Raw genomic sequence first — 24,680 nt, forward strand, 5'->3', positions numbered from 1 at the left:
AGAATAGAGTTCCAGGTTAAGCACCCTTGAGATCACTGAGCCTAGCCTTTAGGGTAGATTTCCTAGGAAAGTGTGCTGACTTCCATCTTTAATGTTAGCTTTTTAAGGTTCTGCAAAACAAATCAAGAGCTACATTTGTTTGCCAAAAAATCTGCTTCATTAGAACAGGTGCTGAACAAAATCAATTGGATTGAGTTTTTCTGGAAAGCTTCTAGTTTGGCAATAATGCTACCTTCCTCCGAGATGTAACTCAGAGATTGAACATTATCATTGATCTGATCCTGGCTCTGCTTTTTGCCTGCTGTGTGACCTTGGGCAAGTCACTTAACTTCTCTGACTGTTTCCTCATATATAAAATAGGGACTAATTCTTTTTTTCCCAGACCCTAAGACTGTGACCCCTGTGTGAAGCAGGGATTGTGTCTAACCTGAAAATGTGGTTTCTTTCCCAGCACTTAGGACTATGCTTGGCACATAGTATGCACTTGAACTCCACAATTAATATCTGATCCTCAGAATATTCTGGTCAGGGAAGTAAAGAGAGAACCACTCTTATTATTGTCCTGTGATTATTGCCTAAGGGAACCTGGAGGATAGGAAAGGTTTCCCCAGATCCCTTAAGTAAGTCAGTGGTAGAGCTAGAGGGAGATTTGAGATCTCCTAGACTCTTGGCTCCACCCACTCCTCCAACACCCTGCCTGGTTTTAGACTTGCTCGCTTTCACCAGCTATGTATTAAAAACTCATTAAAGTACTTCCTGTAAAATTTCTCCTGAGAATTGTGGTAAAATGGCTCTTTTGATACTATTGAATTTTTTTTTTTAGTAATGGGGAATGGGTCAGCATAAGTAAAATAGTGAATTAATCAGTGGTATTTATTGAATGTTTAGTGTGTGCAGTACACTGTACTAAGTGCTTGGGAAATGCCTAGTGAAATGTGGTAAAATTTGTTTGTAGTTTCCTTGAATGAGCACTATGCTGATTCTGAATTATTTTATAAAATAAAGGTACAATTTATTCCTCTTTGTACAGGTGTACTTGCCAGAAGGGCTATGTGGGTGATGGGTCACTGTGCTATGGAAACATCATGGAACGACTCAAGGAATTGAATACTGAACCCAGGGGACTATGGCAGGGAAAACTGACATCTTTTATATCATTGCTTGGTATGCAGATAAGTATACCGTCTTCTAACTAAAGGACGATCTGAAAAGTAATCAAACGAAGGTAGGACCTTCCCTACATCTACCCTTAAGATAGCTTGAAAATTAATTAGGAACTGTTTACCAATAGGTATCAATTTGCCAGTTATTGCTTCCACAGAGAAACACGTAAGATAAAAAACAGATGGGATCAACATTCCTTACCTCTTGCCTCGCAGAAATCATTCCTCACTCTGGGCAAATGGCTCTTTACATAGCTGATAAAAGGACTGAATGTTTACATGTGTTTAGCTGCATAGTAACCTGAGTTCCTGTTGAAAGGCTCAGCCCAGTTTTCCTCTTGAATACATTAGAGTATAGATAGGAAAGGTTTCATGATCCTCGTAGAGTAAAAATGGAGGACAAGCTTCCTGATGCAAGGTCGTGACCACCGTTCATCTTTCTACTTAAACAAATGACATGCCAAGGAGTTTACTGGTTCCTCAGCCCAGTTATCCCTCAAATTGCTGGTTGTCCCACATTGTCAGGGAGGATTTCACCATAGCTGCCTGAAGTTTGAGGACGTGCCCAATGCCTTGGCCAAAATTCCTACTCTCTGCTGTTGCAAGTTTACTATTGCCCTTGCCCTGCTGAGAGGCTACTATAAACCAAAATTGAGGACTCTCTGAAAAGAGATCACTTGTAAATGCCTCGTGATCCTAGGAGAGGAAAGTCGCTCGTGAAACAGAAGGGATGGCATGGGTAGCAGATCTGAGTCAGGCTTAGACAGGCCACATGACGACTCGCCGTCTCATGCCCAAAAGGCTTTCCTTCCCTGATAAATTCCTGGAGTTCAGCAGGACAAGAGAAAGTCATGGATAGTGGCCCTCCTGCTGAAACTCTCACTCTGCCGAGTTTCACTTGAGGGCAAATCTGAGACATGGAAGACAGCTACCAAGGAAACGTTCACATAGATGTTTCATGCAAACTACTGAAGGCAGAGGCCACTCCCTTTTTCCCCCCGCCCCAAAGATCTGGATATGATTGACATCTGGGAGGTGCCAGCTCCACACTGCAAATCCATTAACGCATTACAAATCCATTTACACAATTTGTGTTTTGTTTTTTCTGTGGTTGTTGTTTTTTTTTTTAATCTAACAAGATAAAGCCTACGCTTGGCCTCTCAGCAACCTGGGACCGTTCACGGTGCTGGTACCGACAAACAAGGGGTTAAAAGGAATTGATGTGAGTATTTTTTAGTAATAAACATTCATTTTGTTTCAAAATACATTTTATTTTGGATCCACAGCTTACTGAGGGCCCATCAGATCCCTTTAGTGGTGGAAACTAAGTTTAAAGTTTATCTTCATTTAAAAATAGAAATGCTCTGCAAAAAAAAACCTCTTGGCTATTAATTACATTTTTTAGGTTGGAAATACATGTGACATAGTTTAAATATATATAACTAAATTACCCTAATCCTAAGCACACCCTACCCTCACTCTCCCAGCCCTCCTCTAACCATCTACAGCACCTTCTCTATGGCTCCCCTGTCACCTCCTGAGTCTCAAAACCTCAAATCTGCCCCCCATCCCTGAAGCTGCCCTGCCTCTCCTCCCCGAGACAGTCTGCTACCCTGAACCGTCTCAGGAAGATGTTAACATCTTTTTTAAATGCTTCACCCACCTCTGCTTCCTTCATCCTTTCCCTTCCCGACCAAGTGAGTTCCTTTGAGCGCCTCTCTTTCCCTCCCTGAAACCTTTGAAGCTGCAGAGTGGCCAGGAGGGGGCTGACATTGACTTGTCTTTGACACCCTCAACCCACCAGTCACTCAGTCAGTCATTCGTATTTACTGAGCCCTTACTGTGTGCAGACCACTGTACTAAAAATACTTAATAATGGTGGTATTTGTTAAACGCTTCCTAAACATTTGGTACTAAGCACTGGGGTGGATACAAGCAAATGGGGTGGGACACAATCCCTGTCTCACATGGGGTTCAAAGTCTCAATCCCCATTTTACAGATGAGGTCACTGAGGCCCAGAGAAATGAAGTGACTTGCTCAAGGTCACACAGCAGACAAGTGGTGGAGTCAGGATTAGAACCCATAACCTTCTGACTCCAAGGCTGCTCTGTCTGCTCTGTCCACTAGGTCATGCAGCTTCCAAGTGCTCAGGACAGTTTGATATAAAAATAGACACATTGGTGTGAGTACAGAAAAATAAATATTAGAAAAGGCTCACCTGATCAAAAGATGCAAGTGTTACTTTGAATTACAGAAGGTACGCAAGTCACAGCAAGTAGAAAATGCCCCTCTCACACTCACTTCCCTGTAGTTCCATTCTTTGGATGTTAAGGAGTGATGTAAAATCCATTCACTGTTATCCTCCTGTTCCTGTATTTCAGTATCATAATGCAGTTTTCATTTCTATGAACAAAACAGCAAAAAAAAGCAATTCTTTAAGAGGTAGAGACAGGAGAAATTCACTAGGAAAAAAAAAAGATGCATTTTAAGTGACCAAATGTTCCAGGTAGTACATTCCAAAATGCATGTCGATTCAACTGAGTTTGGACAACTTTATCCAAAGATGTTAAATCCACTGTCACCCTAACTGGCAGAAATAAGGTCAAATCTTCAATCAACTTTACTCTGCTTTTGAAAATGTTAAGGAAAAACAAAATATAAATCTGGGGGGGGGGGGGTTTCAGGGTTGACCCAATTTTAGAAAATGATTTGAGATTAAAAAATTGAGTTAAATTGGGTAAAACCCTAAAAAAGGATATCCTTAAATTAAGCTCTTTGTGGGCAGGGAATGTGTCAGTTTGTTGTTATTTTGTACTCTCCCAAGTGTTTAGTACAGTACTCTACACAGTAAGTGCTCAATAAATATGATTGAATAGGCTGTGTGTCTAAAATGGACTTTAATGAGTTTATTGGCCCCTTTCCTCCTCACACCCTTCTCTGTTCTGTGACCTCATTTAAAAAACAATTCCCAACCTTTTGGACGAGGTTTTCTAAATCTGAAGGAGTCACTTTTAAATGTTTATCATTCTCTGATGTATTTTATCCTTCAATTTAGAAACAGAGTCACAGTGACTGTTCCAATCAGAGTTCAAATGTTTGGGGGAAAAAAAGAGTAAGGAAATTTCCTTCTGCTTTTTCTAGGTAAAGGATCTTTTGACCAATAAAGAAAATGCTCAGTACTTTGTAAAGCTTCATATAATTGCTGGTCAGCTGAACTCAGGGGGTTTGAATAATACAGATACATTTTATACTTTGACTGGAAAATCAGGGGAGGTATTTAGTAGAGATAAGGTAAGGCCATTTTTCATTTTCGTTCTAGAAGTAAAAGTCTCTGTTCTCCTACCTCCATATGTATTCAGTACTTTCGCCCATTTCTGAAACATTAGTGATTACAAAATATTTTCTCTCCTGTTTCCTCCTCCTAAGTTAAAATTTAGTGGGAAAAGTTGATGGTTACTTTTAAAGGTTTTATGTTTGTTTAACTTTTGTTTGTTTTTTCCCAAATGCAGAAATAACCCATTTTAGAACAGGAAAATAAAACTTTACTGACACCTGTTTCCTGTAGACATTAGTACAAGCAATATCAGCATTTTGTTTGAGAAAAAGGAAATGGTTTATATTTGTTTTAGATTATTGGAATTGATCCATGATCTGATTTCTAGGTTCTTTTAATTCTGTGGCAATTATTTTATTTTATTTTATCTAAGTTCCTTTCATCATGGGCTGTCTTTGTCCCCTAAAAATTCTTTTTTTTGCTATCTCAGAGATAAATATTTACACCATTGTTTAAGATGGGACTGAGTTCCCTCATTATAAACCCAGGCAGAAGGCAAAATGTAATTAATTACTCAACTTCCATTCTTTTGATTGGTTTTAGGATAATCAGTTTAAACTTAGACTTTATGGGGGCAGAAAAAAAGGAAAAATTGTACAGGGGGATATAATTGCTTCCAATGGAATCTTGCATATTATCGATAAAGCTCTGGACAAGATGGAGCCCACGTTTGCAAGCAACGCAGAGGTGAGATCCAGTTAAAATGAACTTTGACCCTTAGTTTCCCTCTTTTTGTTTGTAATTTAAGCCCAGAGTAGAGAGAAGTTGCAAGATTTTCCATTCACTAGGGAGACAGTCCTCTTTTGGAGTCCCAGTTCCCATGTATTTTTGTTACTGAATTGTAATTGCAGAGGGAAGGATTATTATTGTCCCAAACTCATCCAAAGTGAGACACCTAACACAACATACTACACTTCACCAAATTATTGGTGTGGTCACCTCAGGTCTAGATTTGAAAGATCAGGGTGTTGATCCACTGCTACTCCTAAATTGACAGCCCAAGTTCTACTTCTGAATGGTTCATCAATCAGGTTTTAAATGTTTCATCCCTAAAATCTGTTTTAATGCTTACCTTCTTGTTTCACATTTCACTACTATCTTTATTTCCTATTGATTTTTTTAAGTAAAATGCAAATTGAAAATGACTGTGCTCCTCCATGTGTTTAGGAAACTATAATGACTATGCTACAACCAAGGTACAACAAATTCAGGTCCCTATTAGAGGTAAGTTTATGTTAATAATGGAATTCTAAGGAGTTGGAGTAATCATGCCAAACCTAGAATGTAAATTTTCATTTGTTGAAAACAGAAAACCAATGTGGGACAAGCTTTAGATGATGATGGAGTTGGCGGGCCTTATACCATCTTCGTTCCAAGTAATGAAGCCTTGGATAACATGAAAGATGGTGTTTGGGATTATCTACTGTCTCCAGAGGTATTGTTTGGATAGTAGCATCTCGCTGTGTTTGGAAAACTTATTTTGGTTCAGAGGTCCACAGTGAAATTCATACTGGTGTGCATTTAAAAACAAGTCGTTCTAATTGTGACATCTTTAAATCTTTTAAGCAACATAATAATGTTGGTATTTATTAAGCGCTTACTGTGTGCAGAGCACTGTTCTAAGTGCTGGGGTAGATACAGGGTAATTAGGTTGTCCCATGTGAGGCTCACAGTTAATCCCCATTTTACAGATGAGTTAACTGAGACACAGAGAAGTTAAGTGACTTGCCCACAGTCACACAGCTGACAAGTGGCAGAGCAGGGATTCAAACTCATGACCTCTGACTCCCAAACCTGTTCTAATTTTATATTTAGAGATGTGGTCTCTCCCCACCTAATCTTCTTCTTGGGGCTGAAATTGAATGATAACACTAAAATTATCACTGCCTATCATCCCAAGGCAATTTACATGTCATACTACAGAACCAGACACAAATGAAATCTGAACAAGCAGTTTATAGGTCTAGTGGGAATTGGCAAATTAGAGGTACTGAAAACAACTTTGGTGAAAATGTTCTCTGTTTCAGCTTCCCCCAGTGCGGAGTGAGCCAGTATCCACATTCCTTCCAAAAGGATGACATTCATTTCGTCACTGAAACAGCAGTGAGGAAGTGATTATCTTCATATTGGAAAGAATGTGATGGTTGAGCTCTGCTTCGCAAGGTGGCTTAACAATAACAACACCTGGAAATGCATCCTGTTCACCTTCAGTATTTTTTTATGGTATCTGTTAAGCACTTACTATGTGCCAGGCACTGTTCTAAGCGCTGAAGTAGATACAAAGTAAGCAGAAATAAGTAAGTAAGTAAGGTAGAAGATAGTGTCCCCAGTAGAGCTCTCAGTCTTAGTTACCTCATCTATAAAATGGGGATTGAGGCCCAGAAAAGTGAGGTGACTTGCCCACGGTCACAGAGCAGACAATTGGTGGAACCGGGATTGCAATCCAGATACTTCTGACTCCTAGGCCCTTGCCCTATCTACTAAGCCACGCTGTTTCTTACAATCACAGCTACTCTTAAACTGAGTGAAATACCAATGCTGAATTTAAGTAGGTTACAGCTCATCAGCTGTTCTAAAGAGTGAAAGGAAAACAAGCTTGACGGCCTAACCTAAAAAGGCCATATATGAGCACAGTACAGAAATGTTGCTTGTCCAAACAACGAGGTGGATGAATAGTCTGTTCCTGATGCATCTCGTGCCTCGGGAAACCTCACAAGGATCATGAGCAGTTTTCTCAAGCATGGAATAATGTTCCTAGAGGCTTGTGTGGCATCAACCCCGCTCTCCCAGCCACCAGTAAACCATTCCACTGTGTATATAGAACCTGAAGGGGGGACAATAATGACTGCTAATTTTTTGCCAGGGTTTCACCCACAGTCTTTGGCACCAACCCCATTCCCAAGGCCATTTGAAGCTAGAGATAAAGCTGGGAGTGGAAAAAATCCAGCACCATCCTTATGATAATAATAATAGCATTAAGTATTTATTTTGGGCCAGTCACTTGTTCTAAGCTCTAGGGTAGATACAAGATATTCAGGTTGGACAGTCCTTGTTCCACATGGGGCTCACAGTCCGAGTAGAGGGAGTAGGATCCCCATTTTACAGATGAGAAAACTGAGGCACAGAAATATTAAGTGCCCTGCCCATGGTCACACAGCAGACAAGTGGTGGAGCTGGGATTAGAATCCAGTTCTCTGAGTCCCAGGCCCGGTCTATTTCCACTAGGTCATGCTGCCCTTCTTCCCCTTGCACAAGCAGTAAGGCTAGGTCAATTTTGTATCTGGGCATCCTAATTTGAATTTGTTCCCTTCATTCTTTTCCCACACACGTCTCTATAGGGTGTGAGGAGGAGAGTATCATCAATTCTACCTTAGAATTGTTGATCAAAAACTTTGATTAAGTGAAGCATTTTTCCTTCACTCATTCATAACCTTAGTCTCTTTTGTCCATTCCAAGAATGAGCCTAGAGACCAGCTCTAAATCAGTCTGATTATCTAGGCTGAACACCAAAGGAACAGCAGAGATCCTCTCATTCAGCTGACCAGTGTAAAAACAATCACCCCCAGATACCCGAGTAGTCATTTTGTGAACTCTTTAAAGAAAGGTGTGCATTGTTTCATTTGGAGTTAGTAAACAAAATGTTTCTTCGTTTGTGCAGGGCTCCAGGAAACTTCTGGAAATGGTCAGGTACCACATTGTTCCTTTTACTCAGGTGGGTATTTATGTTTTGTTCGGAAAGCTGTATCTTTGCTAACTTGAACATCAATCCATCAAATTCTCCCTAGTGTTTGAAAATCCCAAATTATTCCGTAACAGTTGCCCTGAATCTAACCATAAACCTGACCCAAGGAAAAAAAATCAATTCATAATAAAAGGCATCTTCAACACAATGCATCCTTATTACATCAGAGCTTAAATATTTACGTTTAAACCTATAAGAAAAACAATTGAACAGATTGGAAAACTCACTGCCTACCACATGCTTATGTGTCTCTCTTTTTTAAAATCACTTTTCTAAATCTCAGTCTAAATATTTTTCCTGTTCACTCAGCTGGAAGTTGCCAACATTATCTCAATCCCCCATATCAGGAGCATGGCCAACCAGATGATACAGTTTAACACCACCCTCAGCGTAAGTCAGAACCTTTCTTTGTTGGGATTGACGACATTGTTTCAGTGGAGCTCTTCCCAGTTTCTTTTAGGTCCAGAAAATGGGATGTATATGTCCTCCTAATTGGAGATTTGACTTCCCCACTTCTCAGCAGTGTAGCCCTTCCCATGATACCCAGAAAAGGAGGCTTGGCCTAGGGAGGTGCTGATGTGGGGTAGGAAGGGTCTAGCCACAGCATTCTTTCTCAATAATTCTCTCTTCCAACACTTAACCTGCAGTCAACACCCCCTCCATAGCATGACTGCAGCTCCCGGTAATTTATACTGACAGTCATCAATAGCAGTCACTGAAGGCCGATTGTGTGTAGAGCACAGCTGAGTGCTTGGACGTACACAAATCAAGTCAGAGGCATAGTCCCTGCCCTCAAGGAGCTTGAAATTTAACAGGGAGATGAGCAGACCCAAATGATTTACAGCTAGTGGAAGCAGGAGCAGAAACCATAGAAATGATAAGAGCAAGAGGAAGGAGAGGGAGATGAGGAGCAAGGTGGCTTAGTGGAAAGAGCACAGGCTTGGGAGTCAGAGATCGTGGGTTCTAATCCCGGCGACAACATATGTCAGCTCTGTGACTTTGAGCAAATCACTTCACTTCTCTGGGCCTCAGTTACCTCATCTGTAAAATGGGGATTAAAAATGTGAGCCCCATATGGGAGAACCTGATTACTTTGTATCTATCCCAGCACTTAGAACAGTACTTGGCACATAGTAAGTGCTTAACAAATACTATTATTATTATTATTTCTGTAGACAAATTATCAGAGAACTTATATAAATACATACATAACTGTTAAAGATGGCTGGGTGTATGTAAATGCTAACCCGGCTGTTAGGATGGCATGACTCGAGGTGGTGATATTGAATTGAGGAGGACTTCCTGGAGGAGGTACTTGGGCCCTAGACCTTGAACAATTGAGCTAATGCAATGAATATCTGATTTTGGCCTATTATGCAAACCCTTAAAGATTCCAAGAAATGGCTCAATATTTTCCAAAGATGAATCATGACTTTTTCCTTGCAGGGCCAAATCCTGGTAAATGGAGCAGCAACAGAAGAAATTGAAGTTGTGGCCAGAAATGGCCGAATTTACACTCTGACTGGTGTTCTTACACCTCCCTCCATCGTTCCCATTTTACCCCACAGGTGTGATGAGACCCAAAAAGAAATGAAAACGGTAAGAAAATGAAAAGAGCTAAAAGGATGTTAACAGAAACGAAAGAAAAGCAAAGTCTTGACTGCACACTTGGAACATTATAAACTGGGTCCACAGGATAACGTGATGACTCATGGATTGACGAGATTAATATGTGGGTAAAAGGAACATGGAGGAGTGAGAGGTGTCCCCACCTATCGAGCAGGGAACAGAAAACACTAAGAAGGGGTTCCCTACTCCTCTGCACCTTCCACCCTGTCCCATTTGAATGGCGCTCTCCCCATAGCCCAGGGCGAACACAGACCCTCAATTCAGATCATATGAGGACTACCCCCTCCAACTCAAACCCAAGATCTTCCTCCTCACTCCTCCCCCATCCACACTTGTCTGATACCCTTCTCCTTATGTATCAAACCAGCTCTCTCCTTCCATCCCTAAAGCCACCACCCCATGGCTGCTTGGGGAAGGAGGTTAGGTGGGAAGATGGACAGGTGAATGAGGAGGATGGGCAGAGGGTACGGATGAGCCATTCACTGTCACCTCCATTTCTTTGGATCACCAGGCTCGGGGCAAGTGTCGGGGAGAAGCAAGGGTTTCAGGGTGCAAGTGGCTGGGCGGATAGTGAGGAGAGAGTTGCGGGACCAGGGTGGACTGGACCCATACAACACAACTCTAAACTCCTTCAACTCCACAACTGCTGCAGAGAAGCAGCATGGCCTAGTAGAGAAAACACAGGCCTGGGAGTCAGAAGAACCTGGGTTCTAATCCCAGCTTGGGCATTTGTCTGCTGGGTGACCTTGGGTAGATCTCATCGCTTTGCTGTGCCTCAGTTATCTCATCTGTAAAATGGGGATTAATACTGTAAGCCCCCTGTGGGACAGGGACTATGTCCAGCCCAATTTGCTTCTATCCATCCCATTGTTTAGTACAGTGCTGGGCACAGAGTAAGTGCTTAACAAATACCACGATATTTTTTTCCTGGCAGCATTACCACCAGCTGGCAATGCCCACTCCCTGCAACCTCCCCAGGGGTGCAGACCCCTCCTCAGAGCAGCACCCCTGCCTGGAGTCACACTGGTTTGGCTGTGAGAGCAGCGGCCCCTAAAGTGAGCCTGCACCTCCCGTGAAGCCCGGGGCAGCTGTGGCAGGGGCAGCTGTGGCAGAGGCAACCTCCACGCTTTTAAGTATTTTACACCAGAATGCCCACCCCAAATTTTTATTTTTATTTTTTTAAAAAAAAAGAAACAGAATCGGGGTCCAGTGAGTTCTGATTTACGTCATCCACGGGCTGTTAAAAGCTCATCACAGTTAATGCTTTTCTCCTCTCTCAAAGCAAATAGCATATCGCTCCAGCTGCATAGATAAGGTTTCCTAAATTTCTTTGTCATGGGAGCAATCTAGCTGAGAGAGCTAGGCATGGAACCAGATGTCCTGGGTATCAAGGGAGCCCTGAGGAAAGGCATTTACTATCACCAGGCCTCCGTTTCACCTTCTATAAAATGGATGTAAACTGCCTTGCCTCAGAGGAATGTGAATGGATTAACCCATCAAGCATTAAACCAATCCGTTAAAATGATAAATATATTCTGGGCACTCGTATGCCCTTGGGTTGTTTTTTTCTTATTTCGGTGTTAATTTTTTAGTTGAGTTTCAATTAGCGCTTCCAGCAGTTTCTTCCTGTCAAATGTGGTCCTTCCCAGTTCCCATGGAAACTAGAAGCTCAAATGTAGCAGCAAGAGTTTAAATTGGTAGAGAACATATCTCCAAGGAGCACAAAGTGCTTTACAGATAGTAGTTCGTTAATCCTCCCAGCATGATTGGCAGATGGATCTTGGGTGGATGATATTATCCCCATTTTGTGACCACTTATATAACTATAAAATCTCTCTTAACTGTAACTATAAATGAGAACTAAAACTTCTCTTTTAGTCAGTATAGAGCATTCTTTCTCCTCTCCCTCACCTGGGTTATTATAACATTAGCCTTGGCTCTCTCCACTACCTAGGGAAGATTAGAGTGCGGTAAGGTTGTAGAAGTAAGTATGCCATGGCCTTACATGAGGGAAGAAAGTTTAAGCCACCTCTACCCTACACAGGACACTAAGATGCCTAAATGCAGAGGCTCACTTTAGTTGGAGAGACAACAGGAAACAGAAGGAGATTGAGCTCCCTGCACCAGCTCCCAGCTGCTCCTGTTCCCCTGGGAGCCATGAACCAGAGAGTCAGCTTCATTATTAATGATAATAATAATAATATTTGTTAAGTGCTTACTCTGTATCAAGCACAGTTCTAAAGATAGAGCACGGGTCTGGGAGCCAGAAGGTCGAGGGTTCTAATCCCAGCTCCACCACTGGTCTGCTGTATGACCTTGGGCAAGTCATTTCACTTCTCTGGGCCTCAGTGACCTCATCTGTAAAAGGGAGATTAAGACTGAGAGCCTGATGTGGGACAGGGACTGTGACCAACCCAATTTGCTTGTACTCCTTCTCCAGTGCTTAATACAATGCCTGGCACAATTATAAACCCCACAGTTATGAGTATTATTAGTATTATTACAAGCTTATCAGGTTGGACACAGTCCCTGTCCCACATCGGGCTCAGTCTTAATCCCTATTTTACAGATGAGGTAACTGAGACACAGGGAAGTGAAGGGACTTGCCTGAGGTCACACAGGAGACAAGTGGTGGAGCCGGGATTAGAACGCAGGTCCTTCTGACTCCCAGGCCCATGCTCTATCCATTAGGCCATGCTGTTCAAACATAACTCTGGGGAATTTCACCTGATTAGGTTTCAAATAGACTTGGTGACTTGAGGCTGTCACATTGATTGAGACAGTTACCGAATGGCTTTGTCTCAAAAATAAGGGTAACCAGTAGGGCATCCCTGCGGGTGCATCCCTGCTCCTTTGGCTTAGATATGTGGTCCCCTGCAGGATGATCTCTGGAATATAGCAAATGGTTTTATTCTCTAAATGCCTCAAATTCTCTAGAATCTAACATTCTGGATAGACCTTTCCACTAGGCCGTGCTGAGGAACAGCGTGGCCTAGTGGAAAGAACACAGACATGGGAGCCAGAGGACTCGAGTTCTAATCCCAGTTCTGCCAAATGCATGCTTTGCAAGCTTGGGCGAGTCACCTCATTTCTCTGTGCCTCAGTTCCCTCATCTATACTGAGGATTCAATACTTGTTTTCCCTCCTTCCTTAGACTGCGAGCCCCAAATAGGACCTGATTATCTTGTATCTACCCCAGTGTTTAGTACAGTGCTTGAAACACCATGGCCTAGTGGATAGAGCATAGGCTTGGGAGTCAGAGTTCTAATTCTGGCTCTGCCACTTGTCAGCTGTGTGACCGGTGTGCACATCACTTCACTTCTCTGGGGCTCACTTACCTCATCTGTAAAATGGGGATTGAGACTGTGAGTCCAGGTGGGACAGGGAGTGTCCAACCCGATTTGCTTGTATCCACCCTAGTGCTTAGTACAGTACCTGGCCATAGTAAGCACTTAGTAAATACCACTGTGAGCCCCACGTGGGACAACCTGATCACCTTATATCCCCCCCAGCACTTAGAACAGTGCTTTGCACATAGTAAGCATTCAACAAATGCCATTCGTATTATTATTAACACAGTTATTGTTAGGATTCATAGAGTAAGCACTTTATAAATACCACAATTATGACAATTATTATAGCAAAAATAAAGTGCCTACTCCCTAATCAAGGTCTCTTTTCAACCAAACACTCTGTTCACACTCCTGGCATTCAGCAGGAGTCACGGTGAAAGAACATGCTGTGGTAATCGTATACTCTCCATGGCATTATTCATCTATCAGTGCCATGGGGTAAGACAAATCATGCAACAGGCACCTAGCAAAGAAAAGGTCAGGGCAGAGAAATTGGATGGCTTGTCCTGTCTGAGATAGCCTGGACACATCTGACAGATGTGTCCATGCTTTGTGGACACAGCAGAGCAATTGGAGATGTTCCAAAGAAGAACAGAATGGATGATGAAAGATTGAAAAAAATGTGACCCAAAAGGAAAGCAGTTATTTAAAATAAGGAAGGTAGGAGAAGACTAAATTATTGTCTTCATGTTCCACTTGATTATAAACTTCTTCAGGGCAGGGATCATATATAATTACTTTATAGTACTTTCCCAAGTACTTAGAATAGTGGTCTGTGCATGGTAATTGCTCAATAAACGCTACTGATTGATGTGTATAATCTGTTGTCTGTAAACATGACAGATACCTATCAGACTAAAGTGGTTTGGTAGATTAAGGTTATTTTTAAAGACCTCATAATGATAATAACCGGGAAGTTTGGGTGGGGAGGCGGAATAGTGCTCCTCTTCACCTCCTCAGAGCCAAGGTTGCAATTATCACAACTGGGAGTAGTCTTCCCTGTCTCCCGGACACTTTCTTGCTACAGTCCAAGTGTGTGTCTCTCTCATTTCAGGGTACTTGTTTAAGCTGTTCTTTGGTGTACTGGAGTATTTGCCCTGCTGACTCAGAACCCACAGTGAGTGTGAATAACCGATACTAAATCATAACATGGAAGATAAACGGGATTTGTCTTTTTTTGTTCTTTTTCTATTCTTTGAATGGGATTCCTAGTCAATCTGAAGAGGTGTAAAATGACTCTCACCACAGTGCTGTTTTTTTTAAGGTGGTTAAATCGGTTTATGGTCAAAGAGAGTTATGGTCTAGGGTAACAGCTAGGTAAAGAGGAAAAAGTCCAGCAGGATGGGGGTGGGGGCGTTGGGGAGGGGGTAGTGGTGAATAAGCAATCAACAAAAGGCTACCTCCCAGGCCACTCTTGGTGAACCATCTCCCCAAAGATGGATCAACCAATCAATCCACCAATGGTATTTATTGAGCATTTACTGTGTCCAGAGCACTGTAATAATAATGATGGCACTTGTTAAGTGCTTACTATGTGCCAAGCACTGTTCTAAGCACTGGGGTAGATACAAGGTAATCAGGGTGTCCCCCTTGGGGCTCACAGTTTCAATCCCAATTTTGCAGTTGAGGTAACTGAGGCACAGAGAATTAAAGTGACTTGTCCAAGGTCACACAGCAAAGTGGCAGAGCCAGGATTAAAACTCAACTCCTCTTACTCCCAGATTTGTGTTTGATCTATTACACCATGCTCCTTGGGTTCATTTAAATTCTTTAGAGCTAATCCCCCATTTCTGCCTCCCTCCCCATTTGCCTTTCACTCTCCCCAAGGCCTTTTCTGTCTGTTCTTCTTCCTGCTCTTTTGCTCTTTTCATCTCTTTCCCTTTTCCAGTAGCTCTTCCTTTAGAGTCAGCCTTAAGGCACTCTAGCAGCCCTCCCCCTCCTCCTTATGTTGCTGATTTCCTACTGCAATCCAGCCTGCATGCTGTGCTTTTCTAACACCAATTTACTCTCTGAACCTCTATCGTCTCATCCGCCTCACCTCTGACTCCTTGCCCTTGTCCTTCTACTGGCCTGGAACTCCCTCCCCCTTCATATCTGACAGACCACCACTTTCCCCACCTTCAAAGTCCTACTTAAAGAGGCCTTCCCTGACTAAGCCCTCATTACCCCTATTTGCATTCCCTTCTGCAGAGCTGATGCCCTTGGGTCTGTAGCCTTTAAGCACCTTAATAGTCACTCCACTCCCGCTTATGTACATAACCTTATGCTCTGTCGTTTCCCTTATTTGTAATTTATTTTAGTATCTGCCTCCCCATCAAGGATTGTAAACTCCTTGTGGGCAGGGATCATTTCTACCAACTCTTTTGTATTCTCTCAATACGGGGGTGGAGGAGGGGGGGTAAATACCACTAAAAAAATACCAATCAATAAATACCACTGATTAACTGATGTTCTCTTTCCTCCTCTCTTAGATTTTCTTTTGCTCTGTCTGTCCCTCTTGCTCTCTGTTTATTTCTTTCTTACTCTCTGTCCTTCCCTTAGTGAGCTCTGTTTTAGCAGTGTGCAGTGAGCAACAGTTACCCAGTGATGATCAGAATCCATCAATCAGTGGTATTTACTGAGTGCTTATTATGTACAGACTACTTTTCTAAGTGCTTGGGAGAATATGATACAACAGAATTAGCAGGCACATTCCCTGCCCATAATGAGTTTACAGTCTACAGAGGGAGAGAGACATGTGTCTAACATGAATAAATAATTTATAATAAATAATTTAAAGATATGTACATAAGCACTGTGGGGTTGGGAGTGGGGCAGATATCAAATGTCCAAAGGTCACAGATCCAAGTGAATTAGAAGAAGAAAGTCCAGGGATTTGTTCGGTCCAGTCTGGGATTTAGATTCCTTTTTTGTCCAGATTTGGAATTCCCTTCCTTCTTTGCCCTTTGGTAGTAATATTAAATTAAGCTATGTATTCCACCCCTGAATAATCAAGAACACTTGTCCTAAAGTTTCACAGAGCAGCCACACTCTCTGAGTAAATAGAAAATATTTTCCTTGATGGGGAATGTCTGCTTAGAGGTGACCTTTCCCCTCTTATTCCTGTTGTAGGCCTTGTTCACCCATAAATGTGTCTACACATCCAAGATGGGAACCCTGAGATTTCCCAAAAGTGGCTGTGCCAGATACTGTAATGCTACGATTAAGGTAAGATGTTTGTTTTCTCAGCGGAAGACCACTAAGACAGCCAAGCCTGCTGGTGAAAGTCTGAAGTTGCTGCTTTTACTTTGGGAAACTGACCACGCTTGAAGCTTGAGTCCATCGTCATCATGATTGAGTTCTTTCTTAATTAATTTTCCAAATTCCCACCTGTCCTGGATGCTAGAATGAGAATATAACATAGTTATACATCTGAACCTTCATTTTTCCATGCATAGAGGTAGATCCAAAGACAAGTCATTCATGCTGCTGTGTCAGGCCCTGTAGCCATGCTTCCCGGTTATCACCACTCTCTCTTCCTGCGTAGAAAAGGCAGGTGAGGCATCCCAGTCAACTGCCCCCTCGCCCCCTTACAAAAGGCACATATCTCTGCCCTGGAACAGGACACCACTAAGAAGCAGCGTGGCCTAGTAGGTAGAAGCCCGGACCTGGGAGTCAGAAGGTCATGAGTTCTAATCCTGGCTGCTTTATGGCCTTGGGCAAGTCATTTTACTTCTCTGTGCCTCAGTTCCCTTATTTGTAAAATGGGAAATAAGACTGAGCCCAATGTGGGACAGGGACTGTGTCCAACCCGATTTGCTTGTATTTCACACGCACACACACATACACACACTGCTTAGTACAGTGCCTGGCATATAGTAAGTGCTTAACAAATACCAAAATTATTATTATTATCATTATTATTAATAACCCACCTTCCCTACAACCAGCCATGACCAAATGCCACTTTATGGAATTCACCATGTTAATTCATCGGCCCGGCTCATTGTTAAGCAGTGGTTCATTTTGGGTCTGCACATTTAGTGTCATGATTTGGGATTTCAGTATTTCTGATTATAGTTTTCAAGCACTAGTCAAAAATATGTGAAGGGTTAATGAAGAAAGGATCTCCCTGAGTCTATCTTGGCACCAGGGCCAGCCATCCAAACTCCTCCTGAAATACAGTCTCCGTTTGGGTTAGTAGATGCAGTGAGCCAGGGGTGTTATTACCCTAGCATTCTGCCCTGAGAGGACGGTTGTCTAACTGTTTAAGCTTCCATGGTCAGGTAGTATTCTAGCCTGGGATTTGGGGTGCATGGGTTCTGGCCCCATTCCAACACTGGTTTACTGGACTACCTTGTGACAATTTTTCCCCCTTTCTAAGCTTCGACTTCCAAAGGGGCATCAAAGGACAAATATGGATAACATGTTTTTCTCTTTCAAAAAAGTGGCTATGAAATATGGAATACTTGAGCATTGGGAGTCATTATTAGACACGGAGTATGTGGTTGTTAAGTTAATCTGCAGGTCTTTGAGCAGGGGAAGGGAAGATGTATTTTATAGGTCACAAATCGATTATTCTAATTTTTTAGATACCAAAGTGTTGCAAAGGCTTCTATGGTCCAGACTGCAATCAGTGTCCAGGAGGATTTTCCAATCCGTGCTCAGGAAATGGACAGGTGAAAACAGAAATTTGTTTGCATCACTTGAGTGTGACGGTTGAAGTAGACTCCACTGTTGGTTTTTTTCCAAATCAAATAGAAATCCTACAACAAGGAGCATCACTGAGAAATTGTACTGAAAGAACATTGCCACTGAACTGGAAAACTCACCCCCCTGGAAAAATGGATCTTTATAATCTTGATGAGACAATTTTTACTAGTATTATTTAAATTCTTAATGAACACTGGACTAGCCATCATTATTATTTCACATTATTTGAGTATTTCCCAAATGCTAAGTGCAGATGAGAGAAGGTCCCTGTCAAGACAGCATTATCTAGAGAAAAGATCAGGGGTCTGGGAGGAAGCAAATCTATATCCCAGTCCCTGTTCTGCCACTGTTAACAAGAAAGTTACTTAACCTCTCAGAACCCCCCCAGTTTCCTCATCACTCAATCAGTAAATCATTCATATTTATTGAGCATTTACTGTGTGCAGAGCCCTGTACTTAGCATTTGGGAGAGTATAATAAAGTTGTTAGGCATGTTCCCTGCCTTCAAGGAGTTTATAGTCTAGATGGGAGATCTGTATTATGGAAATAATAAAGTAGTAATAGTGTTTATTAAATGCATATTGTGTGCAGAGCACTGTGCTAAATGCTGAGAGAGAATGTGCAGATGTGAATGAAACCTGCCTTTCCCTACCACAAGGTCTGCCATGAGGATAAAATGAGATAAATGATGTGAAAGCCTTTTGGAAACATGATAAATGTTATATACATGCAAGATATCATTTGTATTGTTATTATTATCATCACCATCATCAAATGGTTTTGAAACCTAAACTTGACCAAACCGTGAGGAAAAAAGAGTGTGTAGTTAATACTTTCCTGTAATTTACCATTTTAAGCAGGATTTAAAGCAGGTATTTGTGTTTCTTTACAGTGTGCGGATGGAGTCAGTGGAAATGGGACTTGTATGTGTGATGATGGATTTCAGGGCTCTTTTTGCCAGTTTTGCTCTGATCCCAATAAATATGGCCCTCGATGTGAAAAAAGTAAGTAGCATTTCATTCCCCTTCATCTCTTGAGGTTTCCATTGATGAAGTAACAATGTAAAGATACTCATGGTGGGACATTTGCGTATTACCTTGAAAAGGTGTTTACGCCTAGCCCACAGGACTGAGGAACTTTGCTGGGTAGCGAAAAAAGTGACATAGAAATGGCCACTGGCCTCAATCTGCTTCCCATGTGAAGTGGAGAGTAGCCAAAATGCAAAGGAACACACTGAGAAGCCCACCACATCACAACAATCAAATGAAAAGTACAATATTCTCACTAAGGCACATAAGACATTAAGACACTGTGAGAAACAGCATGGTTACTTAGAAAGAGAATGGACTTGGGAAACTAATCCTGGCTTCACCATTTGTCAGTTGTGTGATCTTGGACAAGTCACGTCCTTCTCTGTGTCTCAGTTTCCTCATCTCCAAATGGGGATTCACTACCTGTTCTCCCTCTACTTAGACTGCGAGCTCTATGGGACCTGATAATTCATTCATTCATTCAATAGTATTTATTGAGCGCTTACTATGTGCAGAGCACTGTACTAAGCGCTTGGGATGAACAAGTCGGCAACAGATAGAGTCAGTCCCTGCCGTTTGACGGGCTTACAGTCTAATCGGGGGAGACAGACAGACAAGAACAATGGCAATAAATAGAGTCGAGGGGAAGAACATCTCCGTAAAAACAATGGCAACTAAATAGAATCAAGGCGATGTACAATTCATTAACAAAATAAATAGGGTAATGGAAATATATACAGTTGAGCGGACAAGTACAGTGCTGTGGGGATGGGAAGGGAGAGGTGGAGGAGCAGAGGGAAAAGGGGAAAAAGAGGGTTTAGCTGCAGAGAGGTAAAGGGGGGGTGGCAGAGGGAGTAGAGGGAGAAGAGGAGCTCAGTCTGGGAAGGCCTCTTGGAGGAGGTGAGTTTTAAGTAGGGTTTTGAAGAGGGGAAGGGAATCAGTTTGGCGGAGGTGAGGAGGGAGGGCGTTCCAGGACCGCAGGAGGACGTGACCCGGGGGGTCGACGGCGGGATAGGCGAGACCGAGGGACGGCGAGGAGGTGGGCGGCAGAGGAGCGGAGCGTGCGGGGTGGGTGGTAGAAAGAGAGAAGGGAGGAGAGGTAGGAAGGGGCAAGGTGATGGAGAGCCTTGAAGCCTAGAGTGAGGTGTTTTTGTTTGGAGCAGAGGTTGATAGGCAACCACTGGAATTGTTTAAGAAGGGGAGTGACATGCCCAGATCGTTTCTGCAGGAAGAGGAGCCGGGCAGTGGAGTGAAGAATAGACTGGAGCGGGGCGACAGAGGAGGAAGGGAGGTCAGAGAGAAGGCTGACACAGTAGTCTAGCCGGGATATAACGAGAGCCCGTAGCAGTAAGGTAGCCGTTTGGGTGGAGAGGAAAGGGCGGATCTTGGCGATATTGTAGAGGTGAAACCGGCAGGTCTTGATAACGGATAGGATGTGTGGGGTGAACGAGAGAGACGAGTCAAGGATGACACCGAGATTGTGGGCCTGAGAGACAGGAAGGATGGTTGTGCCATCCACGGTGATAGAGAAGTGTGGGAGAGGACCGGGTTTGGAAGGGAAGATGAGGAGCTCAGTCTTGCTTATGTTGAGTTTTAGGTGGCGGGCCGACATCCATGTGGAGACGTCCCGGAGGCAGGAGGAGATGCGAGCCTGAAGGGAGGGGGAGAGGACGGGGCGGAGATGTAGATCTGTGTGTCATCTGCGTAGAGATGGTAGTCAAAGCCGTGAGAGCGGATGAGTTCACCGAGGGAGTGAGTGTAAATGGAGAACAGAAGAGGGCCAAGAACTGACCCTTGAGGAACTCCAACAGTTAAAGGATGGGAGGGGGAGGAGGCGCCAGCGAAGGAGACCGAGAATGACCGGCCAGAGAGGTAAGAGGAGAACCAGGAGAGGACGGAGTCCGTGAAGCCAAGGTGAGATAAGGTATGGAGGAGGAGGGGATGGTCGACAGTGTCAAAGGCAGCAGAGCGGTCAAGGAGGATTAGAATGGAGTAGGAGCCAAGATAATCTTGTATCTACCCCAGCACTTAACAATACCCCAGTTATTATGGAAAATGGTCTTGTGGGGTGGAGAGTGAAGGGGAAGGCAGATTCATATTCATCCAAGGTAGGCTACCTGGAGAAAGGGCCACCTCATTTCCTATTATTCAAGAAAGACTCCATGGAGCCGATGATTGCCAAAAATCTTATTTCCACAGTCAGCAAAGTGGGTGAAATAAGAGCTAGGGCAATCCTCAACGTTGGTGCAGGCACCGGGCTTGGAGTGTTTCAGGTTTTTTAAATGATCATTTCAAAGATGTTAGAGGGAGTTAAAAAGAAAACCGTTTGAATAATGCAGTACAGAGTGGGGAAACGCACGATTTAGAAGGGACGAGAGAAATGAATGACAAGATGTAGGTGATGATTCCTTGTTCCTGCAGTCTGCCATGCCACCTCCCTCCTTTTTTAAATTAGAGACTAAGGCCTAATTTGTCCTGGAAACTTTCCCTGATTAAACCCACCCACTCAACAACTCACTAACACCATCCCTGATCCATTCCTCTCCTTCGTCTCATACTTGAACTACTATATCTGGATGTGCACGTTTTTTGTGATAATTTTTGCCTGATCTCTCATATTTGATGGGAAATCCCTTGAGGGAAAACACAACATTTACTCTTTAACATGCTTCCCAGGAACAAAACATAATCTGCGGTCCTCGGGGCTTGCAAGGATAAACACTTGTTGATTGAATGATGGCACCTCTTGGCAGATTTTAAATTCTACAATTCCGTTTACCTAAGTGAAATTCAGTAAGGTTGAGGACATGCAGCTTTGGCAATCTCCTCACTAGAAATGCAACTTGAGCTCTGTCCACAAAGAGGGATGGGGATGATGCCTTGCTGATTTGACTTGGACTTTGAGCGGAATAAGAATTAAAGTCCTAAGGAATATACCGAGAATTTCCTGAAGAATTTTCATTTCAACTTCCGTCACTTGAGTTCCCCCTTCGATTTTTAACTCTGGCACTTGATTTTGCCAAGGGTTTATAACCTTAAAGGTTACCCCACAGAGAATCATGTTAGCTCTGAGCTCAAAATGTTGTTTCTGTTCCCTTTTAGAATGTGCATGTGTTTTTGGAAAATGTGATAACAGAATTGATAGTGATGGGAACTGCCTGGCAGGATCCTGCCAAAGTGGCTATGCTGGGAAATTCTGTGACAAGCAGACCACGTCATGTGGGCCTTTTGTCCAATTTTGCCACGCCCACGCCAACTGTGAATACAGCAGTGGTGCCGCAAGGTAGGTGGCTTGTATATTTAATCGATTGGTCGATAGGATTTCTTCAGCATCTTCTGTGTCCAGGGCTCTGCCCTAAGCAGTTTAGTGCCACTGAGTTAGAAGATCTATCCCCTGCCCTTGAAGAGTTTACAGTTCTAGAAGGGGAATTTATAATCTAGTGGAGATGCAGCACTCTTTGGTCATGTTGACTTTGGACTGTAAGCTCCTCCTCTAGACTGTAAGCTCCCTGTAGGCAGGGAACTTATCTACCGACTCTGTCGTGTTGTCCTCTCCCGAGGACTTAGTAGACTGAACTACACACCATGACCATTTAGTAAATATGACTGATTGATCAACTTGCCTTCAGTAAGGCACTGTGGCTTATTTTTGATGCGTTATTATCATTATACTAGTCATCACTGTACTAAAAACTTTTGAGAGGTAGAAAGAGAGATTCTTTGCCCAATAACCTGACTTTCTCCCCTTGTTAGAAGTGTCTATGTAAATTAAAAGTAAACTTGTTGGAAATAAATAGAACTTCAATTTAAAGGCCAAGTGCCTTAAAATACAACAATAGTAAACTGTTTTCAGTGAAACACTGGGCACATTACTCCATGAGGCAGCAGTGGAGAAGCATCATGGCTTAGTGGATAGAGCATGGGCTTGGGAGTCAAAAGGAGCTGGGTTCTAATCCCGGATCCAAAACTTGGTCTTCTTTGTGACCCCAAGTAAGTCACTTAACTTCTCTGTGCCTCAGTTATCTCATCTGTAAAGTGGGGATGGTGGAACATAGCCTGTGTCCAACTTATCTTGTATTTACCCCAGCACTTAGTACAGAGCCAGGTACATAGTAAACATTTAAATACCATTTTTTTTTAAATGCCATATTGGAATACATACCAGCTTCCCATTTAACAAATGACTCCATATAATCTTTCGTTCTAGCTGTGTTTGCAAACCTGGCTACCAGGGAGATGGAATAATCTGTACAGAAATAGATCCTTGTGCTGGTTTAATCCCGGGAGGTTGTAGCAGCAATGTGAGTATTGGATTTTATTTTGAGAAGAGCAGTGTGTTTGTGGAAACCAAAGGGAAGTCAAATAACCAATATTAAAATCTGCTTTAATCTGAACTTGCATAATTTTCAATTTAAGGTTATCTAGATAAAATCATGGGCAAATGCCAGGGCTATCTCTGTTGAAAGCCAGAAATTAGGTTTTCATGCTCCTGTTCAATTTGATTATTCTATTATTAAATAACCGAAAACTCAACAAATTTGACTTTTCTTTGGGAGCTAAAAAGGAAACTAAGCTTTTCACATTCATTTTTTCCACCAAACTCCAAGCAAACTTATCTTTCAGGGCTGTACCCTGAAATTCAATTTGGTTTTAATCAATGACTATGAGGGTTTTTTTTGTTTGTTTGCTTTTACATCCTGCAGGCAGACTGCATTAAAACTGGCATCGGGACTCACTCTTGCGTGTGCCAGCCTGGATGGACGGGAGATGGGAGAGATTGTTCAGAGATTAACAATTGTTTGCTGCCAAATTTTGGAGAGTGTCACACAAATGCTACTTGTTTGTATGTGGGCCCAGGACAGGTAAGTGGAATTCGACAAATGTCCCATCCATTGAAGTGTGTTTATCGATGTAGTCCATCTTAAATCTGTTTAAAAGGCTCTTAACTTCATTCAGGCCTTTAGGTTAGAATACTGAGTACTTTGACTCCTGAGCATTTTAAACGGTCTTACATAAATGTTCAGAATCATTTTCTTTTTCTTGGCTAATGCCGTCAAACTTCTTTTTGGGGTGGGGCAACCCCACTTCTCCTGCTTACCTGGTCCACTGTCTCCCACGCCTTGTCCTAACCCCACCCCATGACACACAAACCCGTGGGGTGCCCAGTGCCGTGTTTACCACTGACATCTGCTGTGTGACCTTGGACAAGTCATTTAGCTTCTCTGTGCCTCAGTTACCTCATCTGAAAAATGGCCATTAAGACTGGGAGCCCCATGTGGGACAACCTCATTATCTTGTATCTACCCCAGTGTTTAGAATATGTGTCCAGCGCTTGGCACATAGTAAGCGCTTAACAAATACCATTATTATTATTATCATTATTATATCCTCAAGTGCCTTCCAAAACTCTTCATCATCCCTCCCTCTTCCACCCCAGTTCCCTGAGCCACCTGTGCCAGTTTAAAAGTTGTACCAAATGGGTCAGAGAGGGGAGAACCTGTGTCTGTCTCTTCCAGGATTATGGTCTTTCCACTTGGCCATGCTGATTCTCTTAGTTCCTGGTTGTATTGCCTCAGTGTTGCTCACAGTGAGGTTCATTGCTGCTATTCTGCCCACCTACTCATTTTTATATCTTCCAGCTGTTTATCTCCATCAGAATTATTATTATTATTATTATGGTATTTGTTATGCACTTACTACATGCCGAGCACTGTTCTAAGTGCTGGGGTAGATAC

General features: G+C 42.7%; 1 protein-coding gene across 3 annotated transcripts in view; it reads left to right on the forward strand.

The window, feature by feature from the left end:
• Positions 1–24,680, forward strand: part of STAB2 (stabilin 2) — a 107,564-nt gene that overhangs the window by 25,521 nt on the left and 57,363 nt on the right. For all 3 annotated transcript variants that reach the window (XM_029078915.2, XM_029078917.2, XM_029078916.2), the window contains 16 exons: positions 1,031–1,164; positions 2,303–2,385; positions 4,306–4,455; positions 5,042–5,185; positions 5,666–5,722; positions 5,808–5,933; positions 8,157–8,210; positions 8,550–8,630; positions 9,687–9,839; positions 14,277–14,339; positions 16,334–16,429; positions 17,794–17,880; positions 18,807–18,918; positions 22,048–22,228; positions 23,153–23,246; positions 23,649–23,807. In XM_029078915.2, the coding sequence (XP_028934748.1) occupies positions 1,031–1,164; positions 2,303–2,385; positions 4,306–4,455; positions 5,042–5,185; positions 5,666–5,722; positions 5,808–5,933; positions 8,157–8,210; positions 8,550–8,630; positions 9,687–9,839; positions 14,277–14,339; positions 16,334–16,429; positions 17,794–17,880; positions 18,807–18,918; positions 22,048–22,228; positions 23,153–23,246; positions 23,649–23,807 (1,774 nt within the window). The remainder of the gene's footprint in view (positions 1–1,030; positions 1,165–2,302; positions 2,386–4,305; positions 4,456–5,041; positions 5,186–5,665; positions 5,723–5,807; positions 5,934–8,156; positions 8,211–8,549; positions 8,631–9,686; positions 9,840–14,276; positions 14,340–16,333; positions 16,430–17,793; positions 17,881–18,806; positions 18,919–22,047; positions 22,229–23,152; positions 23,247–23,648; positions 23,808–24,680) is intronic.

Source organism: Ornithorhynchus anatinus, chromosome 14 (genome assembly GCF_004115215.2).
Source record: "Ornithorhynchus anatinus isolate Pmale09 chromosome 14, mOrnAna1.pri.v4, whole genome shotgun sequence".
In the NCBI taxonomy this organism is placed as follows: domain Eukaryota; kingdom Metazoa; phylum Chordata; class Mammalia; order Monotremata; family Ornithorhynchidae; genus Ornithorhynchus; species Ornithorhynchus anatinus.